We start from the raw sequence: 18,356 nt of genomic DNA on the forward strand, positions 1-18,356 counted from the left end.
ATATATGTCTGAAAATATTGAGTTTTATCATAATTAGATCAGGTCAAAACTTATACCAAGGCTCAAATGTCTTCTCCTCTCTACTCTGCTAATTCACATTTTCTGAATGCAGTTTTTTATTAGAAAAATGGTTAATAACTATAATAATCAAATGAATTGAAAGTATATACATTGAAATAAATGTTAAAAATGAATTGGCTTTTATCTCCCAGGTACAGCGCTCATGTGTCCAACTGGTAAGACCTGTTGTTCACAATTGTGCAGATTGAGGTTTTGACTAAACTGTGATGAAAAGAAATAGTCTTTTAAAGGCAAATGACATGGAAATAAATTCAGTGGTTTAATAACGTAAAGACAAAGGTTTGCTGTTGGAGACAGGATTGCCCACTTTCACTGTGAATCAAGCCAAGCAGATCCGATTCTGACCACAAGAAGATTTAAGGATGCATGTATCAAACCCTACGGCGCCTTTAACTGCAACAGTAGTTTAATGATCCAGTCACGTAAGGCCACGTACACAAACACACATATAGTCTTATATCTGCTTTTGCTGATAGACTTAATGTATAATGATGGGCAGACTTTCCAAATTGTGAAAACAACAAGTCATACACACATTAGAAATGTTTGGCAAGGTCTAGCTAGATTGTGGATTTTTGCTTTAATATTTATATCTCCAAGGTATTCAGCTGATTCTCTAAAATGGCTTCGTATTTATTGGCCATTTTTAAAACCCTGCAGAACACTGACTGGTCCAAATGACTCCTACGAGATGGCTGCTCATACCATGACAGATCCACCTCCATGTTTAACACCTGGCAAAAGACACTGTGGGTTGAGTTATTATTTTTTTTAATTTTTTATTTGGCTGTCTCCAAACAAAAACAGGCCCAGATAGAAGACAAAGGCAAATTGTCAATTAATGTTACTTTTGCATTGTTCAGGGTTTTTTTTATTTATTTGTTTGTTTTACCATTAAATATTGTAGATCTTATGAGCAGTACATGGTTACAATTGAACAAATGCAATGTTTTCAGGAAAAGTGTCTTGACCACATTCAGCCTTTCAGAGTTGTCTTTCTTTTTTGTTTTGTTTTCTTAGACTTCCCCCATTTCAAATTATGTAATTTTGTAGTTTTGTGATCAGATCTACTATCCAGGCTTGGCACATTTCAGATGCCTTATGTTGTTTGGAAAACTCAGCAAGTGACTGGCTCTGTTTCACACAGGAGATGCCTTTATTTTTAGCTTTCAAGAGCACGAAATAAATGTATAATTCGGTTGTTGTTTTACTATAGTCCATTCATTTGCATTCATATACCCAGCTCACACATGGCAGAGGAGATATTTTTGCCATTCAATAATGAAAATTTAAATCAACTACATTAAGAAAAGAAGAGACTGTGAGTTATTTGAAAGCTTTATAAACTGTGGCAATTTGAAAATATAAATAAAATCCAAAACAGTGAAGAAAAAAAAGAGAAAATCGTGAACTGACACAGTCAAAAAAACTGAGGGGATGAATGTTGAAAAGTACTACTAGCAATACAGGTTTTTTTTTAAGGTCTGGTATTTTGTTATGAAGCACTTTGTGATATTTGTCTTTAAAAGTGCTACAGAAATAAGAAATAAAACAGAAATAAAATTTTACTTAACTCATAACTAAAGTAATTTGATGATCGTCCTTGATTTCTGATTCGTTCCTGATTTGGTGATTGGTTAATTGGTTTGAAAATTTCTACAACTTAAGTCCAACAAAGTGAAGATGCTGTTATTAGAGGAGATGAAGAGAGGCCAAACATCTTGGCAGGTTAGAAAGTAAAGCAGTGAATATTTGTTTATTATTATTATTATTATTATTAATATAGTTTGTTTGTTTTGTTATTTTCTTTTTGGGGTTTTTGTCAGCCAATATTTTCAACATGTTGTTTCAGCTCTAAGTATCCTGTGCTTCATTCATCTGATGTTCTCCTTTGATTTGCCTTCCTCAGATCAACAGGAGTTCCATCTCCAGAGAAACTGAAGGCAGCTTTGCCACAGGTCTCTGTCAGAGGTTTTGGTACAGAGAGCAGAGAGTCATTGGATCCGAGCTCTTGTTCTCTGGCAGTATATTAGACTCAGTCCATGGTTAAACAGTGGGATTTTAGAGAAATATTCAATGCCTAAGCTTCAAAATGTAATACTGTGAGGTCTTTTTCATTAGTTGAATGTGATGCATAGAAAGGAGGTGCTAAGTGGTAATTTGCCTCAGTTTAACTTGCTTTCTGATGGTCATTAAAATTGTTTTTCCATTATGTTTTCTTTCTCTTTTTTCTCTTTCTCTCTTTTTATGACGTGTTTTCTGTTTTCCCGTTTTTTACTTTAGTTTCTCTGTGCATAAAGACGCGAGCTTTCCCCTGCATTATCACTGGGAAATGAGTTTCAGATGGTTGGTATAAATGCAGCATATTGTCAGACCACATAACGCTCAGTTTGCCATCAGGAAGTCCAATTAAGGTCCCCTGTTTGCATGCATTAGACCCATGTAATACACGGTGCACTATCTCACAGTCCATTAGAGACTATAGCTCTCACGTGAGTGCCAAATGCAATCACAGTGTTCTCTCTAAAATCCAACGAAGCAGTGAGATATAAAACCCACATAATTTGCAACACTTTGTGGGTGATGAAGCAACAGCTTTCAAAATGAGTACCCCCACCGCCACCCTCCCCTTCCATGCCTGCGCCGGGAACAGTTTCATGGTAAATATCATGGGAAGGCTTCACGATCATCTCATTGGCTCAGAAGTCAGAGACCCCATCATATAAAACGAGAGCGACTGGTCTAACAGCCCTTTCCCACTGGCGAGGGTAGTGGATCACACTTGGGCTCCAACTGTCGGGAAAATACCTTTTACGCACAGAGTGTCTGGAAAGGTTGAGCGAGTCCGCGCGCCAGCGATCAGTCATTTTGAAGCGAAAGAGTCATACAGCCAACAGGTGGGTTTATTCGGCTGCAGCTGTGCAGCGCAGCGGGACTTAACGTGGCTTTATCTGGTGGGGAAAAGTTATTTAGACTCGTCTTTGCGCTTGCATATTTAATATTACTTTGAATATTTGCGTTTTCAGTGATTTAAGTGACTGCGGAGTGATGAAAAAATAGTTAAACTTAATGAAAACGGGTTTTTTCGCATTGTTCGTTTAAATTATCTAGATGAAATTTAATTTTAGCTCGTGTTCTCACTAATTCCACATTCCATTAAAGTCTTCTCTGTAGCTGGTTAGATAAGCGTTTTTTTTAATTGTTTTGTTTTAATGCTACTTCTGGTTTAAAGGTTTAGTCATCATTTCACTCACCCGCTGAATCTGAAGCGTATTTTTCTACTGAGGTGTAAAGGGCAAAACAAATTTGATCTAGGGTTAATGTCTTCTGGGAACCCACGTTTGAACTCCGATCAATGGATGCGTTTCTTTTGATTCTATCTACCTTCTCTGTACATCACTCTTCTCTTAATAGAAAAACTGTTAGCTGGGGCGTCTGAGTAGGCATGTGGCTACTGGAGAAGCTCCGCAGTGGGACTCAATCCCAGCCTCCGCAGACAACAGAGGCCATTCCTGTTTCTGTGTATGCCAATGTACTCACTCCAGCGAAGATTCCCGATTTCTTCATCCCACCCAAACTTATCTGCTGCCCCCCAGAAGAATCTGTCACCCCAGAAACTCAGCACTGCTCCAAAATCAGACCCTCAGCCTCTGACCATGCCATCTGCAGCCAGAGCCCCAGAGCTAGGAGCAGCAAGAACCCCTGCAGCCCTCGCCTCTATTCCCGCAATCTCCAGAAATCAGCCAACCGGCACATCATCCAGATAGAGAGCGCTGATGAGCCTGGTGCTGGATCTATGGACAGGGTCGGTATTGATGTAAACACTAATGCTGACCCACAGTCACAGACTGCAATGTCTCTGCCATATGTCCCAAAGGCTCAGACCTCCTATGGCTTTTCCACCCTGATGGAGTCTCCTCATACCCGACGCAAGGAGAGCCTTTTCCACAGCGACCCCAGCAGCCCTCTCACCTCCCCAAACTCCCAGAGGCGCTCCCAAGGGGGAACCCTACTGGCCCCGGCTGACCCCAACCCCTACCGCTATTTCAGCGGTGGTGAGAGTGACACCTGCTCCTCGGCCGAGTCATCTCCCTTTAACTCACCTCTCCTTTCCCGATCTGCCTCTCTCCTGCGCTCTATTACACAGGAGACACAAGCCAAGGTGAGGACTTGTGCTCTATATGCTCATGTATGGCCACAATTTATAATTCAAAATCATCAGTGAGTGTGTAACAGTTTTTTCCTCCTAGTTTGATTCAGCTAGAGGTTTATTTCTGTATGTTTACAGTTGCTTTTCCTCTCTCCCCCAAGGTGTCTCGTGCCAAACGATCCCTGGCACGCCACAGTTCCCTCTCCACTGATGAATGCAGCTCAGCAGACAACAGCCCCAACATGCAGCGCCGCCGAATGCGCTGCCCTCCCTCTCCCGCCTTCCGTGGATGTAAAAGCGGTGGCTTGAGGGGAGCAGCGGCATCGGACCTCTGTCAGCGCGAGCACACTATAAACCTCAACAAGGGGGGGAAACTGAGGCTGAGCACTCACTATGACAGGGAGGCAGCCCGGCTGAGGGTGCGCGTGCTCGCAGCCGAGGCCCTTTACGACAGGCAGACAGACCTTAAAAGCATCAACTGCTGCGTAGCACTCTACCTGAATCCTGGTAAGAAGCAGAAACAAAGGAGCACCATCATTAAGAACAGCAGGAATCCGGTGTTCAATGAAGACTTTTTTTTCGATGCTCTGCCTCAGGCACAGGTAAAGACTCTGGCCATGAAAGTAAAGGTAGTGAACAAAGGAACCAGCCTGAAGAGAGATGTGCTTCTTGGAGAAAGAGAAGTGCTGCTCAGTGAGCTGCTCGCAGGCCTCTAGGGAGCCCCTGTCAAGACTCTGGCGGACACGAGCTGGTCCACACCTTGAGGGCCCCCAATCTTTTTATCCCACCTCGCCCTTCTGACAAATACTGGACAGGAGCAAGCACACAGATGACAAGGAAGATGTTTCTTCCACACTGGGTTATGTATGCGCACAGAAAAAAATGAAGGTCTCTGTTAAAGTCTCGCTTTGCCAAGTCTTCAAATTCAAAATTAGGGGCAGCCCACAATAACCTATAGGCTTATCAGTGAAGTGACTATGTGAACAGTGGGGCTGTGATCCTCGTTTGTGCGTATTTCTCTTTGAGTATTGAGTTACAAACAGTTTTACTCTCACCGATGAGCATTGTATTGTGGCTCAGTGTCATATCAGTTGGTATGCAATCTTGTTTAAGTTGGAGCTGCTTATTGTTTCGTAATGAATGCGGTGATATTATCTGTAAGCATTTGCACGTCACTGTGGAAATTAATAATGGCTCTGTGTGCTTGAGAGAATTTATATATGGGGAATTAGATTTTAATTGCTAGTAAATGTAATGTTGATATGACTGTTGTTTTGTGATATGCTTTTGAACTCGAATAAAAACCATGCTAGGGCTTTTGTCTCACCTTGCACTTTTTGTCTGTGGTTTTTGTCTTTGAATTAATCCCCAGGATCACATGAAATCCCCAGAAATGATAATAAACCTCTCATTTTCTCACTCGAGTTTTAAATTATTGCAAACAACCCTCAGGTTGGGTCCTCTGAGCCAGGCACAAGCTGGGTGTCATTTGTGAGCCTTTTGATTCCAAATACCCCCCCACACCCAATATTGTTTCTGTGTGCATTCAAATTCCCTGTTTAATTTTAAAAGCATGTTTCCTATTCAGTCCTCCAGTGAGTTTCAAATAGTCATTAAGAAGGCTGGTGGTAATCATGGCTCAGTCGCTCTCCGGGAACAGTTGCTGGCACACACTGTCTTTCTCTGGAAATAATCCGTCTGCACAGGGAGGTTAGGTCTCGATTTATGAGTTCAACATTTGGGTTGACAAGTGGAAATCTATTTGTGCTACTATAGGATAATAAAAAAAATGTAGAAGACACACTGCAATCCACACTTGTACATTTGGCAGACATACATGGCAGAAGTCCCACTACAAAAAAAGAAGCGAAAGAAAAAAAAAGCAAAAATATCAAACGTGGACTTTTGCCTCCTCTGCTGGTGCAACAGCAGAATGACATGCAAGTGAGCTAAATCATCAAAACGTCACTTCATTTTTATAAAATAAGTGCTGAGACAGCCTTTGTTTCAATCACCACCTGCCCCCCGATATATCAGGCAGACACTTTGGTGACCCAGAGCAGAAAATAATCCAGGATTTCATTAAAAATGTAAAAACTTGGGAGAAGACGCTCAAGTTTGTGCACAAGAGGGATGACCTCACTGATATAAGCCTGTGGGAAACATTCATCTGTAAGCTAAAAGGAGATGAATTTCCTACAAACTCGAGAGCAGAGAGATAAAACTGAAAGAAAATTAAGTATGTTAGCGTAGTGGTAATACTCAAGAAGGGAAATTATGAAACTTGAACCATCTAATAACCTCCTAACTGAAAAAAAATAAATAAATCCAGAGCTCAACAACAGCCTACACAATCAAATGAAGATGAAGGGTTTTTTTGAGGTAATCCGTATTATTGATCAGCATCTTAATGATGGAGCAGAAATTAAAAGTCCTGATTGTTTCTGTGAGTGCAGTTGTTGGTTTGAGGTTTGCAGGTCTCGCTGGAAAATGTTCTCACACATGCATAAAGACATTTCCACACGGCAACCAGGGTCCATCAAAAATCTCCTTATTCATTAACAGACTGTTTGCAGCACAGTCAGATAGTTTTAAAAAAATATTCAGCTCTGACGAATTAAAAACAAACAAACACTTATGTAAGCATAAAAGCTTTAATTAATGTGACCAAATAATGTCTTTTCCCCCCAAAATTTTACTTTTATGATTTCATGAGACAGACTGGAAATGATATTTTTAAGAGGCTTTAAAAGAGAAGCACAGTGGAAGCTTTTATTTGCATTCAGACTGCGTTTCCTCTTCATGTTTTACTGTATGCAAGGACTGAAAATGACTGCCGTGCAAAGGTGTTAAGTCATTGTAGCAGCATTTATCCTCTGAATTCATTTAATGTTTTAATCCAGTCACTGCTCAACCATCAGCTATAGCAACTCTCCATGCCACAGTGTATTTATACATATGTTATATGTTTCCAGTTTCCACTTTACAAATAAGATAAAGTCATATGAAGCACGTAGGCTACAGATTTTGGCACTGAACAGTCAAGTTAATATTCTGGCCCCTGGCGTTGAGTAGGAGGACAGAGTGATGTGACCTAACAACTGTTCGGATCGGTGTAGGTTTCCAGCTCCTTACTGTTTTCATTTGGATTTTTTTTTAAACTAAAAACGAATCTCATCCCTGCTGTCAAATTTAAAACTGTGTTATCCCCATAACATTAACCTAAGTAATAATCTTCCAAAATAATATGTAGTCATAGTTAATGGCAAGTACGGGATGATGGTGACTGTTTGCTCACGGTGCAGGAGGCCTCGCTGCCTGTGAGATAGGATTCTGTCATTTGATTATTCGGTGATAATCATTAGATTTAGAATATTATGCTATTTAATTCAGACTGACTGAAACTCCTGATTTGAATTAAGAGCTGGTAGGATTCATGCACATTCAAAATGTGCATGCAGACAGTCACAGTTTGGCACAACGCAGCTGTCTAAAGGAGGAGAATCCAACATTTCAGCTGCCTGCAACAGGAGTTTTTTGTTTATCTGTTTTGTTTATTTTTATTGTTATTTATTTATTTTTCATCGTTTTTTTCTCAAAACTGACCTAAGAATCATGCAAGCTTAAAAAGATACCTGACTTAAGGGATGAACTAGAGAACAAATTTTAAATTGTCTCTTTTGGTGCTTTGTTACTCTCAGACTGTCACAAAAACAACAACTACTTTGACTGACTCTATGAAAAATGCATAAGAAGATCCCACAGAGGTAACAAGGTGATCCCCACGGAACTTTCAGGCAAAAATGTGACATATCTGGGAAAGGTGGGCAGGGTGTCCTTAAAATGTTTGAGAAAACCAGACCAAGTGGAGGACAAAAGAACTATTTACAGCAAATGAACAGTATCTGAAAGTCATATCCTTAAGAAGCAGAAAAAAATCCAGCAATGACCTGACACAGAACCTGAGAGATGCATCTGACCCTTTGGTTCATCCATCTGCTGTTCAATGACACATCATCACAAGGACTCAGCAGCTGGCTGTCAAGAAGCCATTCTTAAAGAAGGGAAACAGGGGGAAAGGCTGATGTACGCCAGATCGCACCTGGACTGAAAATCAGTGGCAACAGGTCTGATGGAGTGATGAATGCATATGTGCATCCAAATTTCCCTTCTTTATTTATTTTTTTGTTCAAATCATCATTAATATGTATGAAGAAGACATCAATAAAACATGGAGAAAGATTTTCATCCACCATGTAATACCACATGGAAAGAAAGTGATTGGTGCCAATTTTATTTTTGAGCGTGACAATGAACCAAAACATCCGGATAAGAGCTTTGATTGTCCTATTCCTGAATACTACTTAAAGAAATTGAAAGAAAGCTCAATTAAGGCTGAGTTGAAAAGCAAAACAAATATTGATTCTGTCCGAAGTTTTGTTTGTTTGTTTGTTTGTTTGTTTGTTTGTTTGTTTGTTTTTGTATATATACTTTTTATAGATTTAAATTTAAATATAAAGAAATGAAGGGCGGCTCGAGACTTCTGCACAGTACTGTATAATAACGGTGTCCAGTTTTGTGAGACTAAACTATATATCAAACACAGCATATGTTCTACCGGCGGGTGGATTACACCGTCTTTTATTATAAGTAGCCACTACCGTTTTAATTACAACTCTTTTCGGGTATACTTGCTTTGTAAGCGCGGAATCAGCTGGAAACACTGCGCTTTGTTGGTGCGATCACCACAACAAACGAACCCATCAGCTGGCAGCTCTTTAACTGACACACATCACGGGAAATGTAGTTTATCTTCCAGGAAACGCCTCCTGCTCTTGAGAACTGGAAATTCCCCCAACACTACATCACCCACAATGCCTCACCGTCATCGTAAACATAGACCTGTCAAACAACATAGACGCCATCTTGACAGCACCCTCAAAATGGCAGAAAGATGTGAGCTAGAAACCGAGTCCAAACTAAGATCTCAGCGCTCTGCTATTTAAAACCAGTCGGCGCCGTTTTTTCCCAACCGCGGGTGGTTATGGAGTTGGAGCCCAGCGAGGCAGCACAGAGCCTGTAACATGGATATATCGACGGCGGTTTTCAACGCGGCCAGAGATGGTAAGCTGAAACTTATCCAGAAGTTGCTGAGCAACAAAAGTCCAGAGGAGCTGGAGGCTTTGGCTGAGGAGAAAACACAGGGGGGAACCCCTTTGCTGATAGCCTCTCGATACGGACATTTAGAGGTGGTGGACTACCTCCTTGAACATTGTAAAGCGAATGTTGAACTCGGGGGTTCGGTGAACTTTGACGGCGAGACCATCGAGGGGGCTCCGCCGCTCTGGGCGGCTTCGGCAGCCGGTCACCTCCTTGTGGTGAAGACGCTACTGAAACACGGTGCCTCAGTAAACAATGCAACACTAACTAACTCAACGCCGCTCCGAGCTGCCTGCTTCGACGGTCACCTGGAGATCGTCCGCTACCTGGTGGAGCACAGAGCCGACATGGAGGTCGCCAACCGCCACGGCCACACCTGCCTCATGATCTCCTGCTACAAGGGCCACAAGGAGATTGCCAAGTTCCTCCTGGATCGCGGTGCGGATGTTAACCGCAAGAGTGTGAAAGGAAACACTGCCCTACACGACTGTGCCGAGTCAGGTAGTCTGGACATCATGAAGATGCTGCTGAAGTGCAGTGCCCGCATGGAGAGAGACGGATACGGGATGACCCCGCTCCTGGCCGCAAGCGTGACGGGTCACACCAACATTGTGGAGTACCTCGCCCACCAGCCTCGTACCTCCAGAGAGGAGCGCATTGATGCACTTGAACTCCTAGGGGCTACTTTTGTGGACAAAAAGCGTGATCTGTTGGGCGCCATGAGGTACTGGAGGAGGGCGATGGAGCTGAGGCAGCCAGGGGAAAAGACCGGTTCTCTTGCCAAGCCCCCACCCGGTCCCCCGATCCCCGCCTATGGCTGCGCACAGGAGGTGTGCACTGCAGAGGAACTCGAGGCTTTGATCACCGACCCGGACGAAATGAGGATGCAGGCCCTGTTGATTCGCGAGCGCATCCTGGGCCCGTCCCATCCAGACACGTCTTATTACATCCGCTATAGGGGAGCTGTGTACGCTGACTCAGGCAACTTTGAGCGCTGCATAAGTCTGTGGAAGTACGCTTTAGACATGCAGCAAAGCAACCTGGACCCTCTCAGTCCCATGACAGCCTCAAGTTTCCTGTCTTTTGCAGAGCTCTTCTCGTTTGTTCTTCAAGACCGGGCAAAAGGCTCGCTGTCAACACGCATCACCTTCCATGATCTCATGACTGTGTTGGGCAAAAGCGTGAGGGAGGTAGAGAGAGCTGTGGCACAGAGGGATAATCCCCCAGAAGCTCCTCAGTTCACCAAAGCCCTCTCCATCATCCTTCACCTCATCTTTCTACTGGAGAAGCTCGAGTGCAGCCCGGAGCAGGAGCACCAGAAGAAGCACACGGTGTACCGGCTTCTAAAGCTGAACCCCCGAGGGCGGAGCGGCTTCACCCCCCTGCACATGGCCGTAGACAAGGAGACGACATCTGTCGGCCGCTACCCGGTAGGCCGCTTCCCCTCCCAGGCGGTGGCTGCACTGCTCCTAGAGTGCGGCGCGGACGTTGATTCGCGGGACTGTGAGAACAACACACCGCTGCACATTGCTGCTAACAACGGTTGTCCGGAGATTATGGCGCTCCTCATGAAGGCTGGAGCTCACTTCGATGCCACAAATGCACAGAGGAAGACGGCCTACGAGCTGTTGGATGAGCACAGCAGCGGGCACCCGGCCCTCTACCCGCTAAACTACGTCACCCTTCAGTGCCTGGCAGCACGTGCAATCGAAAAGCACAGACTGCCCTACAGGGGACTCATCTCTGAAGAGATGGAGGCTTTCATTGAGCTGCACTGACTTCCACTTCTGCATCAACCGCCCCCTTCTTCTGAAGAGGCATCCCAGCAACTACTCTTCCCGTTCTCGCCTATTCTTTACTGTGACCTGACACAAACTATTCTTTTGGGGTTTTTTTTGCTCGACACAAGTCTCCTCATGACTTCTGCTCCACTGCTGACTGTAACCAACGTTTTTATCAGACCAAACCAATAGCAATAATCATCCACCCTCTGGGCTTAAGTGTCTGCCAGAGGTCTGGTCAGTTGTTGCTTTATTCTAACACAGACTTTTAAGGTGATTGTTGGTTTCCACTGCTACTTAATGCCGGGTGAAACGTTAACATCATATAGACTCTAATGCATCTCCTCTCAGCGTCTCCCTCTAAAACAAACAAGCAAAAAGGGAGCGGTACAAGCTGATGGGGGTTTGTGTGGGTTTGCTAGTGGCTGAAGTGTATGAGAAATGGGCTCGCTCTTACTGACACAAAGCATCTGATCAAAGTAGCCAGATAACATGCATGAAAATGAAGTGTGACTGTGGTAGCTCACTTGTTGTTTAGCAGATTCATTCAGAAAGGAAATATTTGAACAAACTCAACGAGTCGCTGGCATTTTTTTTTTTTCTTTTTTTTGTGCCTGGTTCTACTTGTTCGCATTCGGTGTACCATCTGTTATGTTTCTCTGACGCTGGGAAGGTGTTGAAAGTACTGTGCCAAATGTCCCGTTAAAAACTGTAAACCGGTGGCAAAATGGCAAAAGCAATGAATGTTTTCTTCCTGATTACGAGCAAAAGTAATAATATGAAGTTACAGACATGAACCTCTGAGCTTGAGGAGAACATTGACTGGACTGTGACAGTATTTTGTCAGCCTGCTGCACCGTTTCTGTCAGGCTTTTATGACTTAGTAAAAAAAAAAAGAGCGACAGGTGCCATTATTTAACACTCCCCAGTCTCCAAACAAGATAACCTATGCAGTTGTTAATATTATTCCAAAAATTGTGAAGCTAAAAGTCGCTGCATGAACACGATTTACATGTTGTTTTTGTTTGTTTTTTTGTTTTTTTTCCCCTCTGTTGTACATGTTCATCCTAATATGATGACTTAAATGATTGGGGCTGCTTCTTTAACAATAATTTGGTATCTTCTGAATATTTATATCTAAGAATGTTTTCTTCATTTCTACCTATGTCTGAATGAACAGTTTCTAACAGAGCCTGACGCGCGCCTGCGTGCCTCCTCCTAGGATTATGAAATCCACAAGAAAGACATCCAAGTTAATGCAAAAGAAGCAGCCTCATGACGTTTGCGGGGACAACGACGGACCTTTGAACGTGCTCTCGTCGCTATAAAAAAAGGCACAAATCAACTGTCGAGGATCATGTGTTGGTTTTTGCCTTGCAGTGAATTTTCCCTTTAACATCAGATGCAGTTCACAGAAAACAAAAAGGAACAGATGGCTCTTTGGCCATTCCTGCATCTCAGTCTTATATTTAGTTGTTTTTCTTGTGTTTTCAGCAATATTTTATTTGTCAGTCTGTGTTAAGCACCACTAAAAAGTTGAAATACACACTGAAGAGGCTCTGGAAGATCCTAAACACCTTACATTCAGGCTCTAAACTGTCGCTGCCTTTGTCTTTCCCAGCAGATTTGCGATAACTCAAGATCAAAAGTGTGTTGGAGATGCCTGAATAAAATTCAGTATCACAACAGAATCCCTGTATGTCGGCTCAGCGTTCCTGTGGCTCTTGTCTGTGTGCAAAAATGTGAATGAGAGTTGTTCTTGACTTAGGCTGAAAAGCTGGAAATGAATCCCAGTTTTTGATGTCTTGATTTTAATTATTTAGTCTGAGCGCTGTTGCTCACATGGCGGCAGCGTTTGCATTGTGATAGCAGCAGGACATAACAGCCTTACCATGCCATTGTGACAGCCAGGTCCATGAAATGATCTAATTTGGACACTGGAAGTGACATTATCTTGGAGTGCACTCGTATCAAAAACAAAATCTGCGAGCTCTCATTACGCAGGCTTTCCACTGCTCACATAAACTCCAGCACCCTGAAATAAAGCATAACAGAAACTTGATCTTTCAGAGTCCTGCACTCTTAAAATATAAATAGAGTGCAATTAACGTCACTGCTGCAGGGCAGTGCTAGAGACAGGCCACTTACCCTGCTAATTTTAGGGATCTTTTGCCTTAGCTTCCACTCTGAAAATGGGAATACTGTAATGCTATACAGTCAGACAGGCAGGTCACAGGGTGACTGGCAGAGACGGCGCACGGGCAACAGAGACGGCATTATTCTTATAGTAACAGACACAATATTAGCTATCCATCGGTAAAAGCTTAACCTAACTATGTTAAATCGGGCAGCGTGGTGGCAGCTAGTCGAGAAACACCAGGTGGTAAATGTAGCGTCCACCCTGCATAACAGTCATGAAATAAGAAACTGTGAACACTGACGTAATCCACATGGTCTCCCATGGCTGACCTGACCCCTCTGTTAAAGGGAAAAATGGTCATTAACTTATTGTGTTAGATAATAACTGTGGAAGTAGCCCTTCTTCACATAAGATATTTACAAGTGGTAATATTGGGATAAAGAGAAGACGAAAGTGTATTTTTGGTACTTAAAGGCAAAAAAAAAAGGAAATCCCAAAGCTCGGCTTCCTTTTAGGAACTTATCTTCTGCAAACTGAAGAGACTTGGCATAGAAATACTGACATACCTAAACCTGGAGTCATGAATTTTCTTTGTTCATATTTCCATCCTCAAGTAAATGTAACATCATATAATAGTAACTTCCCACTAGATGTCACTAGCAACAAAGAAAATCAATCAGACAAGAAGTCTTTTGTTCCTTTAAGATCATGTGAAATGCTCAGAAATGTAGCTCTCAGGCAGAAATGGTGGTGGTGGGTTGATTTTCTTTTTCTTTGTGTCTCATTCAGCAGAGAGTCTGACTCTGACAAAGAAGTCTTTGTACCGATAGAGAAACAGAATGAGCTGTTGAGGATGGCATTTATTTGAAAAAAAGAAAATGTAAGCACTAAATGTACATTTTTAGGTAAAGAGGAAAAGAAATCTTGGTAGATGGGAGGCACTGAGTCTTTTTGCAGGGTTTTCTATGGGGGTCAGCAGAAAGGTTAATATAAAACCTCCTTCGTGACATCCTCAGGTGCCATGCCAACGTCCAGCACCACACTCCAACACCTCACAATCTGCCCTTGTGGCTGTTGCTTTTGTCATGCTGCGTGACCCAAATAGCACCAGATCATTAAACTAGATATAACAAAGTCCTATGTTGAACTATTTCAATTTGCTTCAGGTTAAAGAATAGTGCTTTGTTGCCCTGTTTTTCATTTTTTTTAATTGATATTTTAAATCAAATTTATGGGCAATTGTGGGCAACGCCAGAAACGAAGATAAGCTAATACACCAAATTAGTTACATTACACATACATTGTTTAACTGCAGGCATTTATCCTGATAATTATATTTCATTTGATTCATTTCTTACATTAACCTGTTCGGCAGTCACTTCCATATATTTTTACCGACCCTTTGCTACTGTGATATTGATTAAATCCCCTGAAAACCATTTTTGATATATATGTACTGTAGATTAAGAAAACCAATGATAAAAGTGCACACATTTGACCCCACTGATATAAATGATCAATGAATCCACCTTTGTTAATATAACAGGACTGAATAAATTATAAGGAACAGCTCATTTATAATAGACTACTGCTAACTCCAGCCTAAAATAGTCAAGAATACCAGTACTGGTATATATGATGTATACGTATGCATCAAGAGATAAACATCAGCTGCTGCTACCAGAACACTCCTTCTCACCACAGCACTTTACAGGAAGGGCCAGAGTCGTCTCTATTTTTTGAGGCGACTGAGGTCCTTCAACATCTGCCAGAAAATGCTCAGGATTTTCTACGAGTCTGTTGTGGCCAGTGCGATCCTCTATGCTGTTGCATGCTGGGGGAGCAGGCTGAGGGTCGCAGATGCCAACAGACTTAATAAACTAATCCGTAAGGCCAGTAATGTTGTGGGGATGGAGCTGGACTCCCTCAAGGTGGTGTCGGAGAGGCGGATGCTGTCCAAGATAAAGACAATGTTGGATAACACCTCCCACCCACTCCATGACATGCTGGTCAGTCACAGGAGCTCGTTCAGTGAGAGACTGAGATTACCGAAAAGCACCACTGAACGACACAGGAAATCTTTCCTGCCTGTGGCCATCTCCCTGTACAACGCATCCACTTAACACACTGGTTACTGCTACAACTACACGTTTCTTTTCCAGCTATTTATTAATGAGTGACTTATGTATATATATATATGTATATATTGTACTATTCTTAGTTAGCGTATTGTCTGTCTTGTCTTAATGTTGGTTTATGTTGGTTTATAATGGAGCACTGTAACAAAAAAATAATTTCCCCCAGGGATCAATAAAGTATTCTGATTCTGATTCTCATCAATATTGGTTGATACTGTTGCTCAGCCAGTGATGTAACCCTAAAGTAAAGGTAAAACTAAATCAGCAGCTTAAATGAAAGCTGACCATAACCTTGATGAACGTGGATTTGTTGCACTGTTGTTGGCTTTAATAGTCGTTCATTTTAGGCAAGTGAACCTATAAACTTGCTACTGAGTCTGTCTCCAGAACAATAAATAATACTTTTAAACTCCTTCCATCTGTTGTCCTCAGATGCTACTGCGTTATTTACCTCCTGTGGAATTATTAATGGATTCCCATAGCATCTCACCAGGACTTGTATTTCCCTACAATATTTTAGAGTCCAGCTGTAATTTAGTATGGGAGTTCTGCTCAGTGGGAGCCGTTATGAGCCTCTGACTCTTTATTCCTGCCAGCAGCTATAATTAGATGCTATGTTATGGGAATCTAAGAGGTCTAGGGTGCTTCTCTTCATTTTAGCTCCTTGGGGAGCAAAGTGGGGGCAAATAAATAAATAAATAAATCAGTCACCAATACACAAGACCAACCTGCCACAGCTGCTGCCTCTTTTGCACCAGTCAGCGATACCAGAGAGAGCTGGAGGAGGTGGGGGTTGAAGTGGGGAAGTAATGGGGGTAATAGAGGTGATGGGGGATACGGTTGCTATTGGAGATCTTGCCTGCATCACGTCATGTGTAAGAGGGAGGGGTGGGGGGAGTGCTCCGGTGTGTGCATGAAAGAGAGAGAGAGAGAGAGAGAGAGCTGGGAGGGGTAGGCGAGGAGAGGGAAGGAGGAGGGCATTAAGGAAGAAGGCAGGGAGTATCAATGACATCAACCAGCAGTATCTGAGGCCGCCCGATCAGCAATGCTCTCCCGACAAAAGGGCTGAGGAGCAGCCGTGACCCGCTGCGCTCCGAGAGGTCGGTGGACAGCCAGGACGGTGTGTGTGGGGGGGAAACGCCGGCGATGTGTGCATGCACCCTCCACAAAGGAAGACCTTCATCTGAGTGGAGCTGCCACTGGATTACATTTATCCTTGCTGTTTCTAAGGAAGCTTCCAGCTGCAAATCCACCCACATGAATCTACCAGACAGTAAGGAAGACGGAGCACTTCCTACCGAGGTAACCCGCACCATCCATTTATACATATGTATATTTATTTTAACAGTTAATGTTTGCAGTCGTGCACCTCACCCAGGCTGGTTACATTTTTACTTGTCGAATAGCCTTTTGGAAACTAAAGCGGTAAGAGTAGATCCCAGCCCGGATGGAATTTCACCGCTCAGTCTTTCCCGGGGTGTTTCTTTGTGGTGTTTCTCTTTTACTCAGCAGCTGCAGCATCGCTTCAGATTTTGTTTCAAGCGTTTGGGTAAAAAAACACAAAAAAAAAACACAAAAAAACGAGGTTGTGCAGATCAGGCTGGTTGGCAACAACGCTGTGAGTGCGCGTCCCTCTTCATCACCCCCTCCTCCTTATTGTTGGCTGGGCAGCATGAGGGACCTGGGCAGACTGGCAAAGCCTTTGTTCCTCATCAACTGTCATTAAAAGTGGCTTTTATTTTGATGGCCCTTTAAAGCACTCTCCAGGCGCGACGAGTCTATGTTGAGTCCGTTTTTTTTAAAGACTATTAAAAAAAAAGAAGAAGAAGAAAAGAAAAGAAAAAGAAAGAAGGAAAGAAAAATATAAATAGTAGACTCAGACAAGAAAGAGCTCATCTTTATGATCAAATCTATGTAACACAGGCATCTTGTATATCCGCCAAGGATATTTTTAAAAAGAAAGAAAAAAGGAAAGAAAACTCTTAGTTTTGTTTCTATTGTGTCTAAATTTCACTGATGCCACGCCAAAGTAAATATAACACTATGATAATGTCATTATGTCAGCATAGTCAAAGGGGCCCTTGCAGACACATTATGAATCCATACAGGCTATTATACCAATATTTGTGAATCATTTATGGTATGGAAGGCACCAGGTGGCAAAGCGGATGGACTTATTTAGCAGGACTGGTTCCTAGACAATAGATGTGGTGCTGCTGCTGCTGCATCTGCTGCTCTCCAGCATTACTTAAAACAAGCCCATCTGCACATATAGGCAGTGTTTCTAGTCCATAGACCTCTCAGATGTCTATAATTATAAACACAAGGTTTTGACTGTTAACACAGCCAGTCACGCGTGCAGGCAGAATGTAATTTAATGATACGTCGATTCATCCTGACACATTTTCCGAGGGCTATTGCCCGTTTGGGATTTAATCATGTAAACTTGAAGGGCCTGTTTCGTTTTTCTGGGTTTCCGTTGTGTGGCCTCTGTAAACTAGAAAATCATGCTGTCGTGGTGAATTTGAGGGAGGTCTTCCTCCTCACACACAGATGGGAAATGTTCCCTGGGGCACCTTGTGTTTGCTGGTTATTGTTCCAGACCATTTCCACATCCCTAATTATTTTAATCAGTCGTTTTTATGCATGGATTCCTCTCTTTAGCAGATCCCCTCCCGATTTTTTTCCCCCTCGTCTTTTCAGCTCCACTCTGTGTTTAACAGAAGGCTACACTATGCACCTTCATAAGATGGCAAGCAATGAGTATATTTGCATCGTTATGACAAGGAAGTCATTATGGTGGAAGCAGAATAACTGGACTGGTTGATTACCTCTGTGTGCTGGAAATAGATCAGATTTTCTCTTCCAAGAGTCAAGAGATTCTTGGCCCCATAGGTATTCATCTA

At 42.7% G+C, this 18,356-nt stretch overlaps 3 protein-coding genes across 4 annotated transcripts in view; all 3 read left to right on the forward strand.

Moving 5' to 3' along the window:
• The first annotated feature begins 2,646 nt into the window (after window positions 1-2,646).
• LOC146367462 (C2 calcium-dependent domain-containing protein 4C-like) lies at window positions 2,647-5,564 on the forward strand. The gene is made up of 3 exons (XM_084913488.1): window positions 2,647-2,978; window positions 3,496-4,243; window positions 4,393-5,564. Exons 2-3 carry the CDS (start codon window positions 3,527-3,529, stop codon window positions 4,945-4,947), a joined length of 1,272 nt encoding a protein of 423 aa, XP_084769614.1. The 5' UTR covers window positions 2,647-2,978; window positions 3,496-3,526; the 3' UTR covers window positions 4,948-5,564.
• Window positions 5,565-9,119: 3,555 nt separating this feature from the next.
• On the forward strand, window positions 9,120-12,863 carry fem1a (fem-1 homolog a). The gene has a single exon (XM_084913487.1). It carries the CDS (start codon window positions 9,316-9,318, stop codon window positions 11,167-11,169), a length of 1,854 nt encoding a protein of 617 aa, XP_084769613.1. The 5' UTR covers window positions 9,120-9,315; the 3' UTR covers window positions 11,170-12,863.
• A 3,548-nt stretch (window positions 12,864-16,411) lies between these two features.
• The window catches only part of ptprsb (protein tyrosine phosphatase receptor type Sb), a 69,783-nt gene continuing 67,838 nt past the window's right edge, over window positions 16,412-18,356 (forward strand). Inside the window, exon 1 of one of the 2 annotated variants that reach the window (XM_084913479.1) lies at window positions 16,412-16,752. The gene's annotated coding sequence lies outside the window, so the exon portion shown is untranslated. The remainder of the gene's footprint in view (window positions 16,753-18,356) is intronic. The other variant, XM_084913478.1, reaches the window with a different exon arrangement.

Source organism: Perissodus microlepis, chromosome 18, assembly GCF_051167445.1.
Source record: "Perissodus microlepis isolate ML-2025 ecotype Zambia chromosome 18, ASM5116744v1, whole genome shotgun sequence".
Classification (NCBI taxonomy): Eukaryota; Metazoa; Chordata; class Actinopteri; order Cichliformes; family Cichlidae; genus Perissodus; species Perissodus microlepis.

Excerpts from the sequence above, each read along its gene's own strand:
- LOC146367462 (XM_084913488.1), top strand. The coding sequence starts at position 3,527 with ATGTGGCTACTGGAGAAGCTCCGCAGTGGGACTCAATCCCAGCCTCCG. Across the intron at positions 4,244-4,392 it reads CACAGGAGACACAAGCCAAG|GTGTCTCGTGCCAAACGATC; the intron begins GTGAGGACTTGT and ends CTCTCCCCCAAG.
- fem1a (XM_084913487.1), top strand. The coding sequence starts at position 9,316 with ATGGATATATCGACGGCGGTTTTCAACGCGGCCAGAGATGGTAAGCTG.